The following is a 24,461-nucleotide window of genomic DNA, read 5'->3' as shown; positions in this document are numbered from 1 at the left end:
CACTCACTCTCTGAGCTGCTGGTCTGCCTTCACACACAACTAGCATCTTTCCCTGTAAGCTTATCTCCAACCATCACCAGGCCTGGCGCTGCAGCTCGAGTAGAGAGACAGCAATGTTTGCTGATGCTGTCTGGCTTTGGGCAGCTTTTTTATTTTTATTTTATTTAAATAAACACTTCAATAAATTCTCTTATTCCTTTCGATTTACCACTTTAAGAATATATGTGTTGATTCATGTGGACATCTTGCTCCAGATTCGTGTCCAATATGGCAGTGTTTGTAAGATATAAATCTCCAGTAGACACTGCTAACAGACCTTTAAACTGCTCTCTACCAAAGATGGTTCTTCTCCGCAGCGCATATTACTCAGCCGACTGTTAGGACAACAACAACTGCTGGAAGCTGCTCTGACTCTGGGACAAACCAGGGGCTAATGTTAGATGTCTGAAAAGGCCAGTGTTTCCAACTCACCGCTTTCCTGCTCGTTGCCTTTCTTGTTAGTAGCTGCGTTTCCCATGGTAGGAAGACAGGGGGATGCACAGCTGGCTACAGGCGGTGATGGTGATGGTGGTGATGGTGGTGATGGTGAGGATGGTGGCGGCGGCAGGATACCGAGCTACTCCGTTAGCGAGCTAACAGATATCTGCAGGCGCCAGCTCTTCGGCTAAGAACAACATTAATAGTCTGGTTCTGGACGAGTCCTCGTTGTGCTCCGCTCGCCGCCTCCTTACTCTGTATTTACAACGTCCTTGTCGGTTCAAGTGCGCCTCCGCTGGAATGAAAACATGATCCAGGCTTTTCACCTCTGCCTGCTGCTGCTGCTGCTGCTGCTGCTGATGTAATTGGTGCTGCGTTCACGACAGAACAAAATATCCGTACAATGACGCACGGTGCTGCCTTCACGTCACGACCGGGCAGATTAAGTTTACGCACATCACGCAGGATTATTTCACCGCCATCGCTGCAATTTGACAAAAAAAAAAAAAAAGAAAAATAAAAATAAAATAAATAATAAATAATAAAAAGAAAAATCCCAAACAAACAAAAACAGTTTTTTTAACAAGTCAAAATCACCCCTTTGAAAATTTGTATTGTGATTAATTAGATAGAGAATTTACTACTTATACTACAAGTACTACTACGACTACATGTGAGTTTACTTCTACGATATAAACAATATTAATACTGTTATTATCATTAAACTGATACATGTATTTATTAAAGATATATGATCATGCAACTCCATGCATTTGGGCCACAGTACTGTAATTAACTAAATGGACAAAATCAGCAGTTTTTTTCAAAAATATATTCTTATGTGTATTTTTGTACCTGGAGGAAAATAATAACATGTTGCCCAATAACTTAGGAAAAACAGCAGTATATGCATCACATACAGTAAACATTCTGTATTTTTCTGTTAATGTAGTGTTGTCAAAATGACAAACACATGATAATTACTGACTGAATAAACATGGGACCAGGAAAAACGGTCAGTATGAATTGTTAGAATAAATACATAAATTACAAACTAATGTAATAATATATAAATAAACACATTTTGAGGATATACAACAGGCTCCAAGTAGGGGTGATTTGTGACAGAAAAAAAAGCAGAAAACATCAAAAAGTCAGGTTTATAAGACAGTAGTGAGAGCTGCTGGGATGTATGGTTTAGAAACAGATGCTCTGAGGTCGAAATGAAGATGCTGAGATTTTAACTGGTTATTAGGAGAGGAAACAATATGATATTCCTTCCCAACAGAATTAGACTATTATATGTTATACAGCAATAAAAGACTAATGAAACTAATAACTTCTTAAACCAAGTACTTAGTAAACTCACATTGTTTTTCTTATTTATTTCTTCAGCCAACACTGATGACCTCTGTGTGGGTCGCACACGCCAACAACAACAGGGTTCGAGTTTAAGGACCACGGTCAGCGACACAGTTGCTAGGCAGCACGTATCAACGAACAGAGAGGAGCCTGGGTTTAACTATGACATAGGGCTGTGGAGATATCACTCAGAGCAAAACATTCATATAATATATATATATATAGACTTTATGTCATTGAGAAAAAAAACACTCTCAAACTCAAAATCTCCATTTTTCGTTGGAGCAACACACGTCCAGTTGTTGTTCCATGTCTGAAAATGCAAACTTCATCAGTTTTCTGGCTCCCCCTGTTCTACAGGAGGAATGGTTTGACCCATGAACTGGCCACAGCACTCGCAGCTCACCAGAGGACTACAACAACATACTGTGTTTTTATGGCTATCACTTTGGCGTAGTAACGCCGTGAACACCGCTGCATTGTAGGCAGGAATGAGTTTTCGAACAGCGAACCCACTGCTTATGTGGTTTTGGAGGAGACCAACCCAGGAGCCGCTGCACCACCGCTACTGCCTGGAATAATTAGGTAAGGCTCGACCAGGCTGCCCCATCCTCTGCTCTGTAGCACGGCTAAGCTAACTGTACAGAGACACAGGGTCATTACACTTCTGACTTCTTCTGTATGTTATAGTTTGTGTTTTTAATCTATGATAATGCTGCCAAAATGAGCAGCTCACATGTGGAGCACAATGTTTTTTTGTTTTTTTTTTCACCACAACGTCGTCAGACTGGCTGTGCACCACAAGGTCGTCAGACTGGCTGTGGTTGTAGTAAGTGAAGCGAGAAGCACTGAGACCGGATTGTGTTTAATTCATCCACCTGCACTGGAGCTAAGTGTTAGCGACCAAATCTTAGCTACAGCTGCTAAACACTAAACCACAGCATAACAAGGCGCTCACGGGGAAACGTCGCGCTCATGACGTGACATCACAAAGGTTTCATTGTATTCTTTCAATGTGAATAAATCAGTCAATTTCAATTTCAATTTAAAAACAAAATAAAGACAACCTGAAGAAGAAGACTGTTGGAGGGATGGCCTACAGTCCCTACAGGGATCTGGGAGATACCACACAAACTGGTGACCAGGCTTTTTTAAGCACGCGTCTTTTTGATGACATAGTTGACTTTTTTTAGTCCATTGTGTCACTGTCTTTCCACAGCTCACTGACGAAAACTATTTCAGTCAGAGCTGACAGATTACTTAGCAATAACAAACAGGGTGAGGAATAAACTGGGACCAAAGGCTTTAACAAATCACCAAGTCTTTCATTTGTTCTTCAATCTGTTAAAGAGGTAAAACAACAGTGCTTTTAATAGAGAGATGGTCAAAACTCAGCATTACTCAAACACTGCTTAAAGTCCGATATGATGCAACATCTGACAACTGACTGTAATAAAGGATTTTTGTACAAATTAATTGAAAAAAAAAATCCATCCTTGTTCTGTTAATTTTACTCACAGTGATGGTATGGTATTTTAAAACATTTTGTCATGTTACTGTAATGTCAGTGTCCACTGGCGCCCATATTTATTTGTAGAGTTCTGAGTAGACACAGGTTGTATGTCATATACAATAGAATATTGATTTAGATTTTTAATTCTATATAAGTCTTCAGCCATGACTGTTTATATGTTTATGTTTTATCTTTAGCTTTTTTTAGTTACAGCGTGTTTTTAAACACAAACATGTTCATTCAGTGCACATGGAATAAAATAAATGATGATCAGAATTTATCCCGGTCTTGTTATATTTTGAATCGAAATATTTTAGCTGCATATTTAGAGATTTGTACTTTCTGGGAGGCAGTACTTCTCACCTAGCCAGTCTTGAATCACTGCTAAGTGCTAATTTTAGTTCCTCCGGCACATATAAACCAAAATACATTCCTAGGGGAGCAGTCAGTGAGGTCAGCTCCTATCTTTACTGCGAGTACAACTGGCTGTTGCAGTGAGGCCTAGAAGTTTATTTAGTAAAAATATGAATAGGACAGAAACGTCATTGTGCTCCAAAGCTCCATTCTTTGCCGCAAGATGATATTGTTTATATTTGCTTTGTTAGTCGGGGTCATTCTGTCAAGTGAGGTACGACAGTACGGCATATCCACAATATTAGTCAGGGACTCTGCCCTTATGAGTGGTCATACATGCCCTAAGGTCCAGGCACTGCCGTCATAGGACGGTCAGGATAAAGCTCATACTGTGTCTGCTGCTGCTGCTGCTGCTGCTGCTGCTGCTGCTGCTGCTCACAAAGCTAAGTGGTGTTTCCCCAAGCATCTGTGTTGACCCTCTGGTTGATGACAGCTTTCAGGCTGCAGTGTCATGTAAAACAGTGAGACCATAAAACAGAAACCCCCCAGGGATGTTCTGCATCGCTGTTCACTAAAGGGACTTGTGTAATAACTGTGACAATACAGACATCTGCCACTTTAGACGGGATAGGAAGTAAAAAATAAATCAACTACAGGACATGTCTGCAACAATTTGAACACAATTCTAATGCATTGGGGAATTAAATTTAATTTTAATTTTACTTTTTGACCACAATGTTTAAAATGCATAAGTTTGTGGACCAGCCATCTTTACTACAGTCAGTGTTGGCTGGGAGAAGAGAATTTTGATAAAAATAAATTTAAAAAATAGAATTTCAGTGAAAATACTGTACACTCCCTAATGGAATATTATAATAATTTGATAAGTTTGAACAAACATTGAGAGATCATCAGGTGTCCCATTCAAAATGATCCAGTTTCTCTGGGTTGGTCTGTAAACTATTATAACAGATCAATGTCAGAGTAAGTAGGTTGGGAGTAAATTTAAACTAAAAAGATAATTATATTTCATTACATAAATTATAGAAATTGGTTAAATAGAATTGGTTAAATGACAGAATGGGTTATGCTATCGTGTTAGTTAGCGGCAGCTAATTTGCAGGATCTTCTGCAAGGGTCCAGTCAAAGTTAATTTCCGGCACTAACAGATATTTCGATGTTAGACTCTTATCAAAAGGAGGTTAGGCCTGTGGACCTACTTTGAATGAAGTTCATGTGTCTCTGTCCCCAGTGACTGTGTCTGTGGGAGAGGACAGAGGACAGAGATACAGAGTGTTGTCAGCATAGTCAACAGGTTCTGGTGTCTGATAAGGCCATGTTCTTGGGCTGCCTGGTTTATATTGCATCAGAAAATGGGTCAGGTGAGAAACCAGTGCGTCGGCCTGGGACTGTGAACTTTGGGTGTTTTGCTCATATCTTGCAAAATCACATACACACTCGTCTTAAACATGTTTTTGTCATCATGTCTGTTTTTATCTTTACGATTTTATGGTGAACAAAAAAAATGACGTGCTCTACTTGCATTTCAAGATAATCGCTTTACTTTTTAAATATAGAAGATACTTTGTCAGTTTAACAACAATGCAGGGTAAATACCAAACTTCACAGTTTGCTTTATATTGCATTTCCAGTAAATTGCATTTCCAGTAAATGCAATATAAAGCAAACTAAAAGTTCTTAAAATAGATTTCGTATTAGTGTAATTTATACCTGATAAACTTATTTGTATTTTTGTCAGACAGATGGGAAATTTGTGCTCGTAGAGAAATCACCAGACTGTTACTGAGGAAGTATAAAACAAACACGTTTATATTAGTCACTGTTACTGTTACAGACGTTGACGACACAACGAAACCTTTGTGTTTATGCATGATCTCAGGAAAACTCTTTTCAGGCCGCTCAGTTTTTCCGTTTCTCTGGCTCCCTCTCTTGGTCAAAATGCTACCCTACATCAGTGGCTGATTTGTTAACGGTTTGTTAATAGTTTTATAAAATTCAAAATGCATTCACAGTTTTAAACAGGGTTCGTGCAGTCATAAAAAAACTGGAATAGTTTTATAAAATTCAAAATGCATTTTCTAGGTCTGTGAAATGTTCATATTTTGTAACATTTTGGAAAATTCATGAAGGTAATATTTAGGATGTGTAAAACAAATAAAATGTGTACAAGTCGTTTTTTATAATTTTATACTCAATTTTATACTCTACGTAGGAAAAATGTTACGAATATATTTTTGAAGTGACAAAGACCACTAACTATCAGATTATATTCGTACAATTATTTAATTTAAAATTGGAGTCGCAAACATATAAATTGGGCCTAGTATGTGCAAGTAGAACTACGACCTCTGATGACTATTTACTGTAATTACACATAAAATCCTAAAAGGAAGAGACTTCAATCGAATCGTAACATTTTTTGGTGATCAGTAATTAGCGTTTTTGATGATTTGATTTTCAGATGGTGTTTTCTAAGTACAATACATCTAAATCAAGTGTTACAAATTAGATGCGTCCCTATTATTTTTTTTCTAAAAAGAAACAGTTGCTATAAATTATGCAAATAAAAGTACTATCTTTAAAGTTGGAGACAAAAAGTAATTAGGATACAGTGTTAATGAAAGCCCAAAAATAGCACCGTAGCAGTCGTTATCTGAATTATTTAGGTTAAAAACCACCACACTGTTGTGCAGAACATGTGCAATCAAAAGCCACCTGGGAGCCGCGCTCGGTTTTCAGACCGTACCGACCGATTGTTTGTGTGTTCGTGTTTAATTGGTTTTGTTGCATCGTATGCGGCTGGTCATTCTCTGGAGTTTAGCTGACGACACAGAGGACCAGCACAGAAAAGGTGGGTCAGGTTTTCAACATGAAACTAAGCTGGTAAAAAAAACAAAAACCTTTCTTTCTTTCTCTTACTCCGCACAATCGATGTTCTGACAGCTCGACTGATCGGCCTGCAGGGAATAATCGATGAGCGATAAAGACATGTTATGGATTGGTTCCTAATACTGAAATGTTTACAGTCTATATTGATCACGTCAGGTTGTGTTCATGTGAACATGTATTCTCCAAACCAAGGGTAAATAGTGCTGATTCTCACCACTAGAGGCCACTGTTGATCGCTATATCAAAGGCATTGCTGTATCTGTGTGGGTTTTAAAATTTACGACTATTGGTCTGTTTTTTTCACAAGCTTTATATATTACTGTATTATTTCTTTTCTCAAACAAACCATTTTGATAATAGCTAACCATGTTTGACTCTAATGAGGTTCAACAGGACAATCCTTTTTGTCAAAATGGAAACAAATATTTGTAATTTTTTTTAATCAGTTTTGAATTAGACCGTGCTTCAAAGTACGTCTACCTTTTACATAATGACCTAATACCTGGGATTTTCCCCAACAAAAAATAAGCAGTGGTTGATTCTGAGGATAATGAATGTGTGGTTGGTCCACGGTGCTTGTACACGACTCCCTGGAAGTCTGTCACTGGGAAGAGTCCCACAGATTCACACCTGTGAGCATTTAGTGGTCCTCTGACTACCTGGCTGCAGCTCTGTCTCTGTGAAGAAGTAATGTACAGCACCTGAACATGAGAGTCCCAGGGTAACGGAACGAGGACACACAAACCACACACACAGAGGACAGAGCCACAAAGGCTCATCTCGCTGTGAGGTAGCGCCATCTAGTCACTGAGTCACTGAGCCGTTCCAGCCAAACAAAGAGTTTATGAGACAGGAAATGTCAGCATTGGTTGATTATGTCCAAAATAGTGATGACAGACACAGTCCAGCACCTGAACCAAACAATAGAAGGGTTTGACCTTTGACAGCTGCTCATTTCCAACACTGTTTAAAGGACAGAGCCTCCATTTTTTTAACCGACCTACTGTAAACGCGGCCTCTGTTTGAATGAAGTGACCTCCCAGCCATTCAGTGGAAACCAGCTGGCATAAGCATTATGCACTAATGCTGCAAAGCCTTTTACTTGACAACCGCATTAATATTTCACAATAGTTTGGTGGAATACGAATCAATCCAGCAGACATCACACAGCTCTAGATTACTTCACCACAGCAGTGTCAGAGCTGTATGGATTTCTCCCCGAGCCGCTGTGATCAATGTCAGATTGACTGATGTGGACCGTGATAGGCCCGTGTGCTGCTGCGGCTGCTGCTTTCCATCAAAAGCATGTCCAGCTCGCTCCTGTCCGACATTAAAGTACACACCAGTCCACATGTTTTTACTGCTGATGCAGAGTGAGCAGTCAGTCTGCCGCTCGCCTGCGCCGCTCTGCAGCTGTAGTAGATCTATCATTTCTTTTTTTTCCTCCTCCACAGGCGTTTCTATATATCTGTGTGTGTCCACCTCCTCTCTCCCTTCTTGGGTGTGTAAATAAGCTGGTACTGTGAAGACCCTGGAGAGTTCCTCCCCCTCCCGCACTTCTCCACTACAACCTTCACACTTCAAAGTCCCATGCCTGCTCAGACTCCGATGCCGCTCTCCGTGCTGCTGGGAGGCAACGGGGAGATGCTCAGATGATCCACTGGGCCATCGTTACGTACATCGTCCGCACAGCCTGAGATAAGAAAGACTAACTACTGGGAGAGTGAAAGAGCCCTCTGAGGGGTGCAGTAAATACCCTGGGAGCTCCGCCCACCAAGCCTGGCAGAAAGCTTGGCTTGTCCCTTCCCTACCATATCCCCTGAGATGCCCTCTCTTCCTAACGATGGTGGTGAGTAGGTTGATGGTGTAATAGTTACCTTTTTGGAGTCGTTATTGCATATATGTGTATACACACACACACACACACATACTGCCCCTCCTCTGCTCAACCACGATCTGTGACTGTATCTCGTTGTTTCACGGTCTGCTGTCTCGTCCTCCAGAGGATCAACGAGCGTCCCCCATGAAGGCACCATCTGTGGTCTCCTACCAGGGCAGTGGGAAGAGGAAGGTGCACTCAAAAAAGAAGAAAAGCTCCATCACCGCCAACATCACAGGCACCAAATATGAGATCGGTACAGAGTGTTCACAATCACATGCATTTGAAATCCTGAATTAAACAACAAAACGATTTATTTTTTTATTTTTTAGAAGACTCGGTAGAATTGCGTTTAGACAGTTTGTGTTATGGCGGACATTTACGACGTCTGTGAATCTCAAAGAATAAAACTGACTATTTGATTGGGTTTAATTCCTGGATATTGAAAATGGAGCGACACCCGTCTTTTGGATTGACCTGCACGTCAGATGATTGGACTGTGGAACAGTTCATTCTATTTTAATTTTATAAACACTTCTGTGTCAGTCACTGGAAACACTGTAAATCCAATTACAGCATTGTCTCAATGCTCAAATCTAATTCCCTTCAGCAGATTTCTTGACAGAATATTTTAAATTTAAATCCTTTGCATTCAGGCTTTACATAAATCGTTATTAAGATAATTTTACTCTGCCTGAAGGTTTGTGGAGAGGAACAAAAGGCCGTAGTAAGCACTCTTCCCGTGCTCTGTGTGTTGTGTGGCAGCACAGCTCTCAGGGGTGAACTACAGCCTGTGAAACTAAGGAGTCAGCAACAGAAAGCACAAGTCAGACGCTGCCGGGATTCTGTCGGCAGATAGCAGTCCCGCTAAGTATCCTGTGGACTTGCTGTGTCGAGACCCTCTCAGTGGCCATTCTGAGGCTGGGGCAAAGCTATTTTGTAAGGAAATTAACACTTTGGACAAAACGGATTGTTCAGTTTCACTGTTCTCCTGTTTCGGCCTATTTTTTGTCCAGTTTTTGTTAATGCAGGTAAAGGTTAAAGGTTAAACAGTGCAGTGTTATGTTTATTTTTTTGCTCAACTTTTTCTTTAAGGAACTTGGTGCAGTATAATGTGTGAAATAACATTGGTTTTTAGCTGTTCACGGTGACCACTGTGTGCTTCCTGTTTTGGACGGTGAAACACGGATAGTTCCCACTGATATTCCTGGATAAATGAAGTCACATCGGAATCAAACCTTTTCCAGTTCAAGTGCCATCATGCAACATTAAGCTTCTCCAGATTCTTGCAAGCTTTCGAGAAAAAATAATTAATATTGCGTTTCGTTAGGGCATATGAATTTTTCATTAGTCACTGAATAATGAATAGTTGTTGGATTAATGTCAGAATGAGCCTGCCACCTATCTGTCATACCTGGGGTTTCAGTCGGGACATGAATTTATTATAGACAATTAATTAATCTTTTTCAAGATAAGCATCACGATTGGCTGCCTGCGCTGCAACCATAACAGCTGATGGCTAATATTTCTGTTAGCTGTTTGATCTGTAACATTCTCGACCCATTTCCCTCTTAATGTATGCAAGAACGGAAAATGAGCAAAGCCATGGGTTATTTATAATTATATAAATGTCACTTTAGATATTTTTTATCCATGTAACTGTTAGTGTTTTTTTAAAAATAATCTTTTAAAAAACATCTATAAAGGAATCCTTTTAATTGTGCTTTTCTATTTAGTGTTTTTTTTTTAATATCTTTAAAAAAATCAGCTTAAAAGGAATCCTTTTAATTGTGCTTTTCTCCTGTAGTTCGGATAGTCATCAGTGAGATGAGTTTCATCAAGACCCGGGATGATGACGAGACCGCCAACCTCATCTGGAATGATTCGGCCGTGCAGCACGAGAAAATCGCGGAGCTCAGGAATTATCAGGTGAGCTGTGAGGCCGCAGTGTCGAGTGGTGTCAGTCATAGAATCTGACTCTGAATCTGAATCTGAGATTTGATCTGATTAATTTCACACCAGAATAGGGGCTGTAGGCATATATATTTTATTTATATTCAATATATATATGGATTACTATTCTTAGCTGATTATGTGCAGGTTTAGTTTACAAAAATCTTTACTGAGATCTGGATAAAAATGATAAAAGAAAATATATACATACTGTATATATTAAAAATTACAACATGGTATTTATATACACATATATATATAAAACACATTATATATACACATATTACATATATAGTTAATATGGCATATATTTGTATATTTTTGTGTGTGAGGGGCTGTAGTTACATTTCATGGTAAATAATACTTTTTTCTTTTACCTTTTTTTTACTTTCTTATGAGAATAGAACTAGAGAGTTGTACCTTGTATGAATCAGGTGTTGACCAGATCGACTCGATCCTTGTTAGTGCTGCCAGTGACGCCTCACACCACAACTTCTCTGGGTGTTGACCCCTGTGACCTTCCTGCCCTAAGAGCTGTTGGCTGTGAAGGTTAAAACAACAGCCATTAGAGAACAGCGTTAGAAACAGTTGCTAATGATGTACGAGTTTGCGCATCTTATTAAAAGGCCAATTAGATGAGATCTAAAAATAATAAATAAATCATGGCTCAGGCGGTGACACAGAATAAAGAATATAAAAGAAGATGGACTTACGATGATTGTGCCCATCTGCTTTTTCTCAGACCTCAGAAGGAGAGAGAAAGAAAATCAAATAGAAGAGAGTGGTGGCCTTTACCAGGAGGAACAACAGAGCAAACACACAGACAGATGGGAAGACTGACAGGCAGACTGACAAGTTGTGAACAGCCGGGGCTGTTGGAGTAGGTTCCAAACGCCACCAGTGATGTTGATGAGACAGGTCTAAACAAACAGGGTTACGGCGAGGTCTCTGTATTAGTCTGAACAGGAGCTCACCTCCGTTTGACCTCCCTGTCCTACGGAGTGAACTTGGCTGCTCCCCCTCTTCTCTGAGTATTAGCAATCCATCTCACCCAGTGCCTGTTTGATTAGATTGGGCACAAATGATCGATTAAATCTCATGCTAGTCACAGAGACTGCAGCTTGTTAGGATAGGGCAGTGAGAGTTCAGCCAAGCAGATTGAATATTGGAAATAGTGTAACAGATTAACTCCCAGCCGTGTGGCACAGTATTTCACACAGACCGGGTGATGTGTTGTCTGTTGTTGTCTGTTGCCTTCACTGGTTACTGTGCGCCGCCACGGTGTTTCATAAACTGATCGCTTAGATGAAACGTGCAGGTCCCTAAACAATTGCTTTTGATTTCCCTTCACAGGCCACGCAGCACTTGCATAATTGTGCAATTCTTCTGAAACCTTAATTACATCTGTCTCGTTTGGATAATAACCATAGATTCCTTCTTTGGACTCTGCATTCTTGTTTCTTGCTCACGCTCCGCTCTTCTGTTAATTCTTTCCTCCTTTTTTTTTCCTCTTCTAAGTGATTACGGTGTAAGCTGCTGTCAGGTTTTAGTTCATACCAGCCTAATTAACGCCCCTGTTCAGGCTCATTTGGTCAGAGAATACAGAAAGTCCAGAGTTTTTCCGTTACCCCCCACCCTCCTTCTACACATTCAAAGCAATTCATTCAACTGTCACTGCAGGAGCTTGCGATGCAGAACCAATTACCTTGGCCCCTCAGAGTTGAGATTGATCTTTTCCCCCCCTCTCCCCTTTCCTCCCCAACCCTTAATGTATTAAAAAAACATGGTAAACTAAATAAGGGTTGTGAAAGGTCTCAACGTCACCTTTTTGTTTTGAGTCCGTAATTGGGCATAAATGTCAGGACGTCGTGGGCTCCCTTCAGGTTCCTGCCTTTAATGTGCTCATTTTTATGAAAGGGTGGGGGTAGAACTGTGTAGTATAATGGCCCTAACAACATTATTATGTCTGCATGTCCCTCTGCAGAGAATTAACCATTTCCCTGGCATGGGCGAAATCTGCCGGAAAGACTGCCTTGCAAGAAACATGTCCAAGTAAGTTTTCTGTCCATCACATGATGTGTGAGCATTTTTATTATGCTTGAAATTCACCAGACTAAGACTAAGGTTCTGGACAAATTGTGAAGAGTTTTTTGACAACCTGCTTCTCTGCCTCATGGACTTATGTCAGAACCTGTTGCAAAACCTCAACAATTTTACCAGGTTTCCATTCAGGCTTGGCAAAAAAAATGTGATGGCAAACAGGTCAGAGCTGGACAGGTACAAAAACCTGATGGAGATGACTGAGAGAACTCCTCTTTGTGTTTGGAGAAGAACATCTCGTAGCTGTGTGTTCTCTAACTCGTAGCATTCCACCAATGGTATAAAAACAACAACAAAAACACGGTGGAGACGTGAGAGAGTGTTGTGGAGGCACACGTTCTACTCTGTTCACTGGAAAGAAACAAACAAACCTTGTTATGAAAAACAAATGCAAATGATCACTGTGAGAAGTCACTACAGTCTTTGCCCTCTCTCCAGAATGATCAAGTGCCAGTCTCAAGAATACAGCTTCATACCCAAGACCTGGATCTTCCCTGCTGAATACACTCAGTTCCAGAACTATGTAAAGGAGCTGCGCAGGAAACGCAAGCAGAAGACCTTCATCGTCAAACCTGCCAATGGAGCCATGGGTCACGGGTAGGTCAAACCAGAGTTCCCCCAGATCAGCCGTAGGACAGAGAGATGAAGGGGACGTGGAGGAGGACAGAGACGGACTAGTAAATAAGGCCAGGGTTTTCAGATTAGTAGCTTTTTCATAAACTGATGGTTACAGTGCAGCTGTAGCTGTGAGTGAATCAAAAACATCAGTCAAAAATATAGTCAAAAGGCTGAAAGATTTGTTTAGAATCTCGACCAATAGCTCATGATCTGTTGTTATCGTTTTTGCCTCTTCTGTGAGTTAGTCAAGAAGAGTTAATAAATATTTGTCCCAGTAATCACTGACCTTTGCTGAATAGCTGTATTTGGTAAAACGTGTGCACTTTGTATCATTAATGACAACATTGTCTATGACAGAACGACTGCTCCTCTGATCTCAGCACAGGATCTGTATTGATTTTTCAACAAATCACTCCAACTTTTAAATTTTCTTCAGGGCTTTTTTTTTTTCTCCTAAAAACTGGGTTTTTCTTTCTCTTTCCAGAGGGCAATGGTTTATGGTTTGGTCTGCAGTTACAGAGAAAAGACCAAAATGAATTAAAAAATGTATAGTTTTTAAGTTTTAAGCTGCACTAATATTGAATGTTGGTTTTTGAAGACTGGAAGAGAGAGAACCAACATTTATTTTTGATTTTGCTGAACTACAGGCGAGAATGTCTTCAAACTGCTCACTTTGGGAAAGTGCCAGGAGTGGAGTATTTTAGAAAACATTTATCACAGTCACCAATAGGTGGGGGTGTTGAAGTACAAATAGCTCACCGGTCTCCAGCTTTTCCTCTCATTCTTTTTAAATTTGTCCTTTTGGGTATAATGTAAACATTACTTATACCTCTGTGCTGCTCTAAGCTCGTATTTATTAAAGAATAAAGGGCTGCAGAGGCTGAATTATTACAGTACATTAGGAATATAAAAGATGATGAGTTAAGCTCGACCATTCAAATGCAGGCAGCTCACATGATTAGATTTTTCTCTTTTTTTTTTCTTGCATGGTCTGACGCGGCAGGAAATTAAGTTATGTCTACCTCGGTGTAATTTATTTTTCCGTCGGCCAACTAAATGAAGTTATTGTTTGTCTGGAGCGCAGCCTGTTATATGGGAAACAAAATAAAAGCATGTGTGTTGCTTAAAAAGGCGAGATCCCCTCCGGTGCCAAATTAAATAGGCAGGGGAGAGTGGGCTGTGATTATCTGACACCTCGGCTCATCAATCATGTCGTCTTCTCCTCAGCGACTCCTTCTCAACTAACTAACACTGTTAACCCTGTCCTCATCATTCAGCCTGCTGTCTCCCAGTAAGAAGAGACTCACACACCATTGATCAGCTCCTCAGATTCCCCCTCTATTCTCCTTTGTTGTTGAGTGGTGATAAGCAGACCAATGAAGCCCGGTCTTGTAGTCGTGTCGTGGGTCAGAGTGAGTAGTGATTGATAAGCCCAAAGCAACAGCAACGACCAGTCATAGTTCTGTGCCCTGAAATAAGGAAAACTCAAAGACAAAAACTTATAAAACCCCTGAAGAAAAGCTGGACTCCAGTTTAGTTATGCCATTTTCCTCCTACGCTTTCAAAAAGAGTTCTGGTTGTAATCACAGAAGCTGCAGGAAATGTGCGATGTTTGCCTTCTGGTGGCTTAGTGCCACACTACCTCGATACCTCAAACGTACTTTCCTCAACACTCGGGCCCTGCAGGCAGAGCATGTAGCCAATTTAACCCACGTCGGCCCTAACTATGAATGATGGCGTTCCAGGTCAGTCCTGTTGCCTGTACATAGTGGCAGATTGTTTAAAAATGACCCCCACACTCCTGGCCCACAACCACATACACATGCTGGCACAGCCACATCAACACACACCAGGTAACACAACTCAATCATGTGACCAGTTAGCACTGCTCTGCAAACTTTAAGGCTTGAGTAAAAGTGACACGAGACCAAAGCAGATCAATTAAAGCGCAGCTTGAGATTCAGCAGAGTTTCCCAGTTACTTGCCTTCAGCTGCAAGACTCTGCTACAGCGTGTGATGCTTTGTACCATTAGGATATATTGCCTGTTTGGGTTTCTTTTTTTTTTTTTTAAATCACAGTATTTTCCAGATGCTTGGATAACATCACCCAGACAAAGCAAAATGATTTTCTTGTGCATTTATTTTCCAGCTGTTCAGTGAAGAGATTAGAAATTCTTGGGGATGTTTTAATATCCCCACAAAACTGAACAGCTTGTCCTGTTTAAAGTCAACCCAAGGCATAACTGCTCTCATTTACATCTCTTTTTTTGTTAAATAAGAAAGTCTCCATCAGTGGAAGATCAAGAAGAACTTACTATTTACCAAAACAAATGTCAAAAGGAAGTAAATATCTTTGACCTTTGACCCCATCTGTGCCTTTTGTAAACAATTACATCGAACATTTATTCCCTTAAGGTAGAAGCAGAGCAGAGTCATCACTTAGGTTTTGTTTTACTAATATATTACAGACTATAGTTACAGAAAAGCCTTTTCAAATATACTGTATTTGATGTAGAACATTTGCAAATGACTGCAAATTAGAAAAGCACATGTTAAAACCAATAAATCTGCTATTCTGTTTAAGCAGGGGTTTTGCTTCAGCACATATACAAGAGCGTGCCGACATCATCCGTCATATTCGTGGTCCCTGCTATGTTCCCATCTATCATTTTTTTAATTATCTTTTTGTCTTTACTGTGCCATATTTTATTATGCTGCCGACGACACCCCAATTTCCCCCTGAGGATTAATAAAGCTTCTGTCTACCCAGGATCTCGCTTATCCGTAACTGTGAGAAGTTGCCAGCCCAGGAGCACTTCATCGTTCAGGAGTACCTGGACAAGCCCTTCCTGATGGAGGGCTACAAGTTTGATCTGCGCATCTACATCCTCGTCACCTCCTGCGACCCGCTGCGCATTTTCCTCTACAACGACGGCTTGGTTCGTATGGGAACAGAGAAATACCACGCCCCCAGTGAAGCCAACCTGGTAGGTGACAAACAAACAGAGCGTTGATGGAGAGGCACCTTTAAAGGAATACAGTTGCATTAGTCTGTTTAATGACAGTGTTTTTAAGCCAAACAAAAGTATCTATAGTTTAACTCACTGCAGTGTTTGTAGATGTAAATATTAAACCTATACTGTATGTGTGCCATTTGTTCACAATAGTGATGTTTGTCTGGAAGTAAATACAAAAACTGGACGTCTCTTCAGTCAATAACCCTGTGTGTGTGTGTGAGACTGTGTGTGTGAGAGAGACTGTGTGTGTGAGACTGGCTAAAGACCGTTTGCAAGACTAGATTAACGTGACATTGATTTGCTATAGGCTGTATGGACTGGATCCATGTAAATCAACATAATCAGATCAGACACACAAACATACAGGACGACAGAGCTGGAGAAACACAACATCAAATACACAACATCAAATACACTCTGAAGATGCTAGAAATTACCAGAAAAAAGTGAAATCACACAGTAAACAGTACTTTAATTGTGCCAGAAAGGTAATTATTAAATAACAGAGTATAAAGAGACGCTCACTGATCTGTTCTGAGGATGTATTTGTTGATGTACACCCTGTTCTGAAGGGAACTGGAGGATATAACTGAGCTCACTTTTAATGTTTATTTTTTTTGCTGTCCTAATCCCAAAGTTCCTTCACATTTAGACTAAACCAGACTAGACCTAAACCTCTCCTGGTTTAATCTGGAGGTTTTACTTCTCTCTCCTGGTTTAATCTGGAGGTTTTACACACACACACACAGAGTGGCCTGTGTCTGTGGAACAGGTGGGTGTTGTCTTACCTGTTCTGTGACACATGATGGAGTGATCCAGGGAGATGGATGTTCAATCCCACACAGAGTGGCTTTCAGACAGCCATCAGGGCTGAGAGTGGCCGGCAGTCACACTGTTATTATCTTGTAGGCTAAAGGCAAGGAAGTGTCGTCCTGGTCTGTGAGTGATGGGGGTTAAAAGATACAGACAGGTTATATAGACAAGCACTGAGTTCTGTTTTTCTGCCTCTGATTGTCCAAACCTCAGTTTAAAGTGAATTGTTGCTCCAGGTTAACATGCTAAAGATGCTAATGAATCTGCTGGGACTGACTGAAAACAGCACTGTGAACGCTACGTTTGAAAAAACAAACCCATCGATGACTATTTATATGACACTTTTCAGCAGATGTACAGACAAACACATGCATTCAGACGTTTGTATTTGACCAGTAACTCTTCTGTCCTTACAGAGTCAGCTCTACATGCATCTGACTAACTATTCTGTAAACAAACACAACGAAAACTTCGAGCGGGACGAGACCGTTGACAAAGGCAGCAAGAGGTCGATCAGCTGGTTCACCGAGTTCCTCCGCAGCAACGACTACGACGTGGCCAAGTTCTGGGGTGACGTCTCTGTACGTGTGGAGTCTGTACAAACAGACGTAAACATACATTCAACACAGTTGAACGCTGACATATGTTCTGGCTGACGTGTTGCTGTGACGAAAGAGAGGATGAGTTGTACGATAACGCCACACCACAAACGCAAACAACACGTGTACACATCTGTTGGTGGGCTCTTCTTTACAACCCACATGGGTCGCAGACAATACACAAGTGAACCAGGATCGAGTTGATGTAATTAGTTATGACAGTAGGCAGTGAACATCAGAGCTTTGTTTAAAGAGCAGGGCAGAAGGTTCCAGATCCACGGTCCTCACTTCAACCAAACACCTTCATTTCATTACTCCGTTCTCATCAGTGTTTTTTCTTGTTTTGTTTTTTTGCTGTGATATTTGTTCTTCTTTTTGAACTCGACCTGCTGTTAGTTGTTTGTGACGTAACGCCCTCTAGTATTGATCTGTTTTACATTATCCTATCACAATATTAGCAAATAAATAAATAACCCAAAAATGTCCCAAAACCAAAATCTGACCAGTTCCCAGATACATGATAACTATCAAATCATGTGATAAAATAATATAAAAAATATATAAAATAATATATTGGTTTTGGCAAAATGGTGAAAATCCTTATATATATAAAATAATGGTTTTGGCTTTTCAAACCAAATACTTTAACACAGTCACAGACATCAGGCAAAATGTTGAAAATCCTTAAGGGTTGGATAAAAACAGGACATTTAAATAAAATAAATGATGATAATTGAGATGAGCAACAGAAAAGCTCAGTTTAGTGATATTTTTCAGGACATTGATTTTTGTATTTCACATGGAAAATAAATGTATAATCTGAGCTACAGTTGGAGTCGTAACCACACGAGCAGAGATTTAAAATCACACACATGCAAACACAGTCACAGTGCTGAGCTGAGGACACGAGCATGAATACACACCCAGCCGTTAGCACAGGGACAGGAGGCACAACCAGTGGGACCAGGTGTTTGTGATGGGCAGCCTGTGGGCCACAACGTTTGATGGGTAGATTGATAGAGGTGCACAGACAATATACAGATTCAAAAAAAAAAAAAAAAAAAAACCTCTAATGTTGCTGGTTCCAGATTATTTTGTCTCTCACCCAGCGTTTTGAGACAGACTGGTGAACTGAGTCCAGCAGCATCATGGGGGAACCTTGTTTGATGGGAAGTGTTGCCCAGTGTGTGTGTGTTTGTGTGTGTGTGCGTGTTTGTGTTATACCCAGTGGAAGTGGGCAGACAAACACATGTACCACGGTTCAGGACGTAGACAGACAAACTGCAGCCAATGTCTGAGACAGTGGAAATAGGTGATGTTTGAAAAGATTAAATAATTATTAATATTATTATTATTTAAAAAAAATATTTTATATTTGAATAACAAAAAACCTGCTTTCAAACACCAAATCTGTAGGTCCATCCATATTATTTACCATGAACAAAATCTAAAAATGTAAAAGGACCAATTCTTTGTAAAAAATAAATCAATACCTAAATTAAATTAAAAGAAAAAAAATCTTAATAATAAACCAGTTGATCGCAGTGTTATTATCTCTCATCATTATTATTTTTGTCCTTGTAGGAGCTGGTGGTTAAAACGTTAATAGTTGCCGAGCCGCATGTGCTGCACGCCTACCGCATGTGTCGCCCTGGTCAGCCACCAGGGAGCGACAGTGTCTGCTTTGAGGTTCTGGGCTTTGACATTATCCTGGATCGCAAACTGAAACCCTGGCTACTGGAGGTAGGTGTTACGACACTGTACATCAATGTTAATCTGTTTGTATATAACAGAAAAAAAAATTAAATTCAAATTATATTTAAATGAAAATGATAAAATTAGAATTTTAAATTCTAATTATATTTTTTTAAATGAAAATGATAAAATTAGAATTGAACAACGGGGAAAATGACAACAATCAAAACAATGGAATGATTAACTTGATTCAGGTCAACCTTTAAAACTGAACACACGTGGAAAAATAATCCCCTTTTTTGGTCTGTCAGTTATGGCAGATTTTGACCGTGTGCGTGCCTTTTTCCAGTCAGGAAGCAGAGAGCAGCAGTCTGTGGAAGCTCAGCTGCGTGGTGTTAGTAAAGTGACAACATTGCTTAAACTCAAGCCCCGTGGTATCAGCAGGAGAGAGGGAGACTCTGCCACACACTGACAGAAAGCATAAACACACACTGATTTTGTATACACGCTCTTGTTGGTGGAGAACAGAAATGCACCCAAACAGCGAGCGGTCTCGTGTGTGTTTGTGTGTCGCTGTTCAACATACGCCTGAGCTAAATGAGAGGAGTGTACGAAAACAAAAACAAAAAAAAACTGAAATAGCAAAGTGCAATTACATGCATGTGTGCACTTCAGCAGCCACATGTCCACGTATCAACACCCAGGCACAAGTATAGAAGTCAGGACACACTTCACTCTCATCGAGACGTTTACCTGTAAAAGGTGAAATAAATACAGGTCAGAGCAGCAGGTCAGAGGGTCAGGGTCAGTCACAGGAGAAATGAGGCTCTAAATCCACCCCTGGTTTTCTGACTCACCATCCTGATGTCAGCCAGACGGTTAAAGTGTGACCTAAATCCCTTAACCTAAAGTGGCTGAACCCCCCCCTCACACCCCCCTCCCCCCTTCGTTCCTACCTCCCTTCCCACAAATTGAGTCAAGGATGGGAAATGCCTCTGGGATAATTGTTTGGTTTTTTTTCATCTGGCCAACCCAAAATAAATTCTGCGGTCTCCCCCAAAGTAAGAAAAAAAAATAGTGAAAACAGTGACATTTGGTGGTTGGTTGTTTGTTTCACCGTAGAATCAGTGATGGATAATTACACTCTCTGAACGATACTGTGTGATAACGGGACGTAGAAAGAGACAAACAGAGTTGTCCCCACCTTCCCACCGCTCCTGCATTTGCTTTTGTGTGAGTGAAACTGTGTACGAGACGTGGCAAACAGCCATGAATGCAGTTGTTCCACTTCAGTAGTAATGATCCCCCCTGTGCTGCGAGCAGCTCTCTATAACTCTCTTCAATTAACGACCCCCCCATAACACACACACACACACACACACACACAGTCCTGCTTCTCTTTCACGCAACATTTACACCAGCGATCATTTATTTCCAAAATTCAACTGATTAGTCGGGGGATAGGTACAGAGACCCTTTCTCAAATCGTTCTTTTAAAGCTGAAAAAATACTTTATTAATACCTTCAACCAGACTCTGTCTCGTTCTGTTTAAACTCACAGCACAGCCCATTAGTAGCCCAGGGCAACGCCTCAGGTTAAAAACTTAAAAAAACATGTTCAATATTTTTTGATTTTTTAAAAAAAATATTTCCACCTTTAAAAAAAATCACTTTACTAACCACCTGTCTGAGTTTTAACCAGTAGTAAAAAAAAATAGTAGTTTTGAGGTTGATGGGAACACAGCTGAGGTCTGGCAGGTTTGTTTTGAATTGGCGGACATTTCTCAGGTTTCCCCCTAGGTGTCACTGTTCATTACGCCTGCCGCGCCTTGTTGGTTGCTCTTTCCCCCGACTGCTGTCTGACAACGTCTTCCTCTTTATCCTTAAAAAACGTCAGAGTCGGTTGTCCGACGGGCGAAAAGCTCGACAGGAAATGAAAGTTCGACCTGTGTAAACTCAGAGTCAGGTGGAGACCTGGGCCACCACCTGGTGTCGTATGAGAGAAACTGTCGAGCGACATTATCCCTGTGTATTTACATTTCTGCCTCAGCTGTGAGCAGGAGGCTGAGGCTGAGTCTGAGGCTGAGGTTGAGGAGGGGGGGTCATCGGCTACAGAACAATCTGAAAAAGACGGTGTTTGAAAAATCAGTGACAACTTTTAATTAGGGACAAGTTGCTCTTTGTTGCGTGTTAGCCTGAGTCTTTGTTAGCATTGGACCACAGGCAGAAATTGTTACAAGAAAACTGTAAAAATACCAGAACAACACACAGAGCAGCCAGGGTTGAAATCACTGAAGGACAGAGTGATGTTTCTAAACCTGAGGCCAGTGGCTCACAGTGAGTTCAGGAGTTAAATAAAGAGACAGGGTTTTTGTCTGGTCCTTATCTTAATCTTGGGCTTTCAACACAAGTTTTACCTCCTTTTTGACATTGAAAACATCATTCTAACACACACACACACACACACACACACACACACACACACACTTTCCCAAACAGCGTAAGCAGAGATGCTACTTTTATTAAAGCAGCCCAGGCAGCATCTGCCTCTCCTACAGGAGGAGCAGTTTCACTGAGCCGTGATTTGCGTAGAAGCACACTTGGTTGCACTAATACACACACACACACACACACGTATACAAGAGCTCCTTCACAGTCTTTTTGAATTTTGGTTTGTTTGTTTGTGTTGCCTTTGCCAAGATGTTTGTTTTTCGAGCTTTTATTGAGTGTTTTGCTTTGTGTTTGAAAGCAAAACAGAAACAAAAATCAGACCAAAAATACAGAAGAAAAACAAAGATGATGCAGAAAAAACCCCTCCCTCATACATTCAAGTCAGGTCCAGGACTCTTTGGTGTTTGGTGCTGTCTGTAGAATGGGGTGTTGGGACAGAGAGACAACCAGTCCTCAGCAAATCCAGGGAAAGAAGAAAGGAGGATATTTATTTGTGGCTGACGTGAGGCCGTGGGCTCCATTATCACTCCTGAACCTTTCACGTCTCCCTGCAGCTTATCTGGGGTCCGTGCAGTGTAAGCTAGCATGACAAACGATGTCGAATGGAGAGGGGAAAACAAAAAATACATCACTTCATGTCTGATGTAGGGTGGACGAAGTCGAGGAGTAAAACACATCCAGAACAACACGTTTCCTTCAGCGCTGCGGCCTGAGCGTGTGTGAAACAGAACCTCAGTAAAAGAACCACTTATTGTTCTTGATGAGGGCTGGTTTGAGTTGCACTTGTTTTCCCACGTGCAGTAAAAGAAGAAACCACAAACTGTCAGCTTACACCGGGAAGAAACCGGTGTTTGCAGTGAGCATGAATAATTAGAAGTGTTGCCTGAACACAGACTCCCAGCAGCCCTGGTGCTGGACGACCTGGTTCTTGGGGCCGCGGCCCGTGTGTGATTGTTGGTTGTAGCCGCGTCACTACAGTTACTGCTGTGACTCTCTGTCCGTGTGTGTGTGTGGACGACAATTAGAATCTGGCTTCACCAAACAACCAAAGAGTTCGAGCACAGTGATTGGCCAATGAGGCGGGCGCGGTCAGGTCAAAGGTGGCACAGGTTTGCTCGTGGTTTTGTGTTGGCGTGTGTGAACTGGCATCTTGACCAAAGACCAACAGGCTGCAGGTGGACGGCTTCCCTCCCTCTCACTCCTCCTCTTCCTCCTCTTCCTCCTCTTCCTCCTCTTCCTCCTTCACCAACTTCCCTCTGTTTGGCCGCTGCGTCCCTGATTGTTTCAAGATGAGTTTGGTTGGCCTGTCTGTCCCTCAGAGCCAACATAAGCCAGACTTCCTTTTCCTCTGAGTGCAAGTGTGTGTGTGCTACGTGTATGTTACACACACACACACACACAGGCAAAGGTAAATAGACTCCACCATAAACACAAGCATTCAGAAACAAAACCTTGGATTTTTTTTTTCCTCTTCTCTCCCACATCCCCACAAACAAATTCAAAAATAATTCAATTTCCTGTGTGGAACAAACAGTGGCCGCCGTTCTACGTAAGCATTCAATTGAAATTCTATTTTATTTGGGCAGGCCAAGATTAAAAAAAGAAGAAAAATGTGAATGAAACAAAATTTTAACACAAGACTTTTCTTCCTGGAAATTTGGCACAGAGATTTAAAGGTCTGTCGGATGTTTTCTCCAGGAAATTTGAAAAGAGAATTTTACCTCCAACAGCTCAAGGCTGATTGAGGTGCAGTTTCTAGCTGTGCTCTGTGAAGAAATCCAATAATATTTTTTTTCAGCGCTAAATGATTTCAGTGATAGAATGTATCGAGTTTAATAAAACTCATAGTTTTTTTTTTTTTTTGCGAGACCTTTGACGAAGCAAAATTTCAAACTTTCACACAACAGGAGTCATCATTCTATTGTCTGTGGAAAACGTCCTCAACTTTGTGGGGCGTTCTTCTCCTTCTCAACCCTAGGTGGCAGTAGTTACCTACGAGCCACTTCTGGCTCATAAGAGGTTTATTAAAGAATAATTAGAATGATGTATGGGACTGTCTATCTCTATCCACATCCATTTTCCCCAACATGACTATTTTATGGAATAAGTATCAAATTAGGAGCGCACAGGCCTCATATGTGGGGCAGTTGAAAACACACCCCAGCATTTAGTCATTTATCACCGGGCTTGTGTGGCAGACGCCGTGACTGAGTGTCTGAGTGTCTGTGTGCACGCATGTGGTTTTGGAGGCAGGAATATTGCATGTTTGTGAGTGACATTTGGAACAATGGTGTGTGATTGAGCCTTAGAAGGAAGATGCATGTTCATAAATATTTATAACTGACAGGTTAAGACCTTAAGCTTGTTTTTATTTTTTATTTCTATTTTTTTTTTATAATTTGTCACATGTCTGTTGCTTGTTCGTAGTTGCTCAGCTAGGTTGGTATTCTGGGAGCAAGAGTTGAATATTTTGCAGTTAACATTTTGGTCAAGCAGACATTACACTTTTAATACCTAAGCTATAATATATATATATATGTATATATACATATATATATATATATGTGTGTGTGTGTGTGTGTGTGTGTGTGTCCTAAATTTAATTTAAAAACAAAAGTGTATTTTTATCTATCCTCTATATGTTAGGCAGCCCCCCCCCCCCCCCCCCCCCCCCCGTCTCCAGTTCTCATTTCACCATTGTGCGGTAACAATCACTACAT

At 40.8% G+C, this 24,461-nt stretch overlaps 2 protein-coding genes across 6 annotated transcripts in view; one reads left to right on the top strand and one right to left on the bottom strand.

Moving 5' to 3' along the window:
- Positions 1-864, bottom strand: part of prkacba (protein kinase, cAMP-dependent, catalytic, beta a) — a 10,367-nt gene extending 9,503 nt beyond the window's left edge. For both annotated transcript variants that reach the window (XM_008328780.3, XM_008328789.3), the window contains exon 1: positions 472-864. In XM_008328780.3, the coding sequence (XP_008327002.1) occupies positions 472-517 (46 nt within the window). In that variant the 5' untranslated portion in view covers positions 518-864. The remainder of the gene's footprint in view (positions 1-471) is intronic.
- Positions 865-2,073: 1,209 nt separating this feature from the next.
- The window catches only part of ttll7 (tubulin tyrosine ligase-like family, member 7), a 51,402-nt gene continuing 29,014 nt past the window's right edge, over positions 2,074-24,461 (top strand). For 2 of the 4 annotated variants that reach the window (XM_008328745.3, XM_025065130.1), the window contains exons 1-9: positions 2,075-2,424; positions 8,071-8,465; positions 8,620-8,751; positions 10,303-10,424; positions 12,433-12,500; positions 12,987-13,145; positions 15,937-16,153; positions 17,413-17,577; positions 19,180-19,338. In XM_008328745.3, the coding sequence (XP_008326967.1) occupies positions 8,441-8,465; positions 8,620-8,751; positions 10,303-10,424; positions 12,433-12,500; positions 12,987-13,145; positions 15,937-16,153; positions 17,413-17,577; positions 19,180-19,338 (1,047 nt within the window). In that variant the 5' untranslated portion in view covers positions 2,075-2,424; positions 8,071-8,440. Of the gene's footprint in view, positions 2,425-6,445; positions 6,579-8,070; positions 8,466-8,619; positions 8,752-10,302; positions 10,425-12,432; positions 12,501-12,986; positions 13,146-15,936; positions 16,154-17,412; positions 17,578-19,179; positions 19,339-24,461 lie in introns of those variants that run through there. The other 2 variants (XM_008328754.3, XM_025065119.1) reach the window with 2 other exon arrangements.

This window comes from Cynoglossus semilaevis, chromosome 2 (assembly GCF_000523025.1).
Source record: "Cynoglossus semilaevis isolate Cse_v1.0 chromosome 2, Cse_v1.0, whole genome shotgun sequence".
Taxonomy (NCBI): Eukaryota; Metazoa; Chordata; class Actinopteri; order Pleuronectiformes; family Cynoglossidae; genus Cynoglossus; species Cynoglossus semilaevis.
The sequence above is the reverse complement of the archived record's forward strand: the minus strand, read 5'-3'. Positions and strand labels throughout refer to the sequence as shown.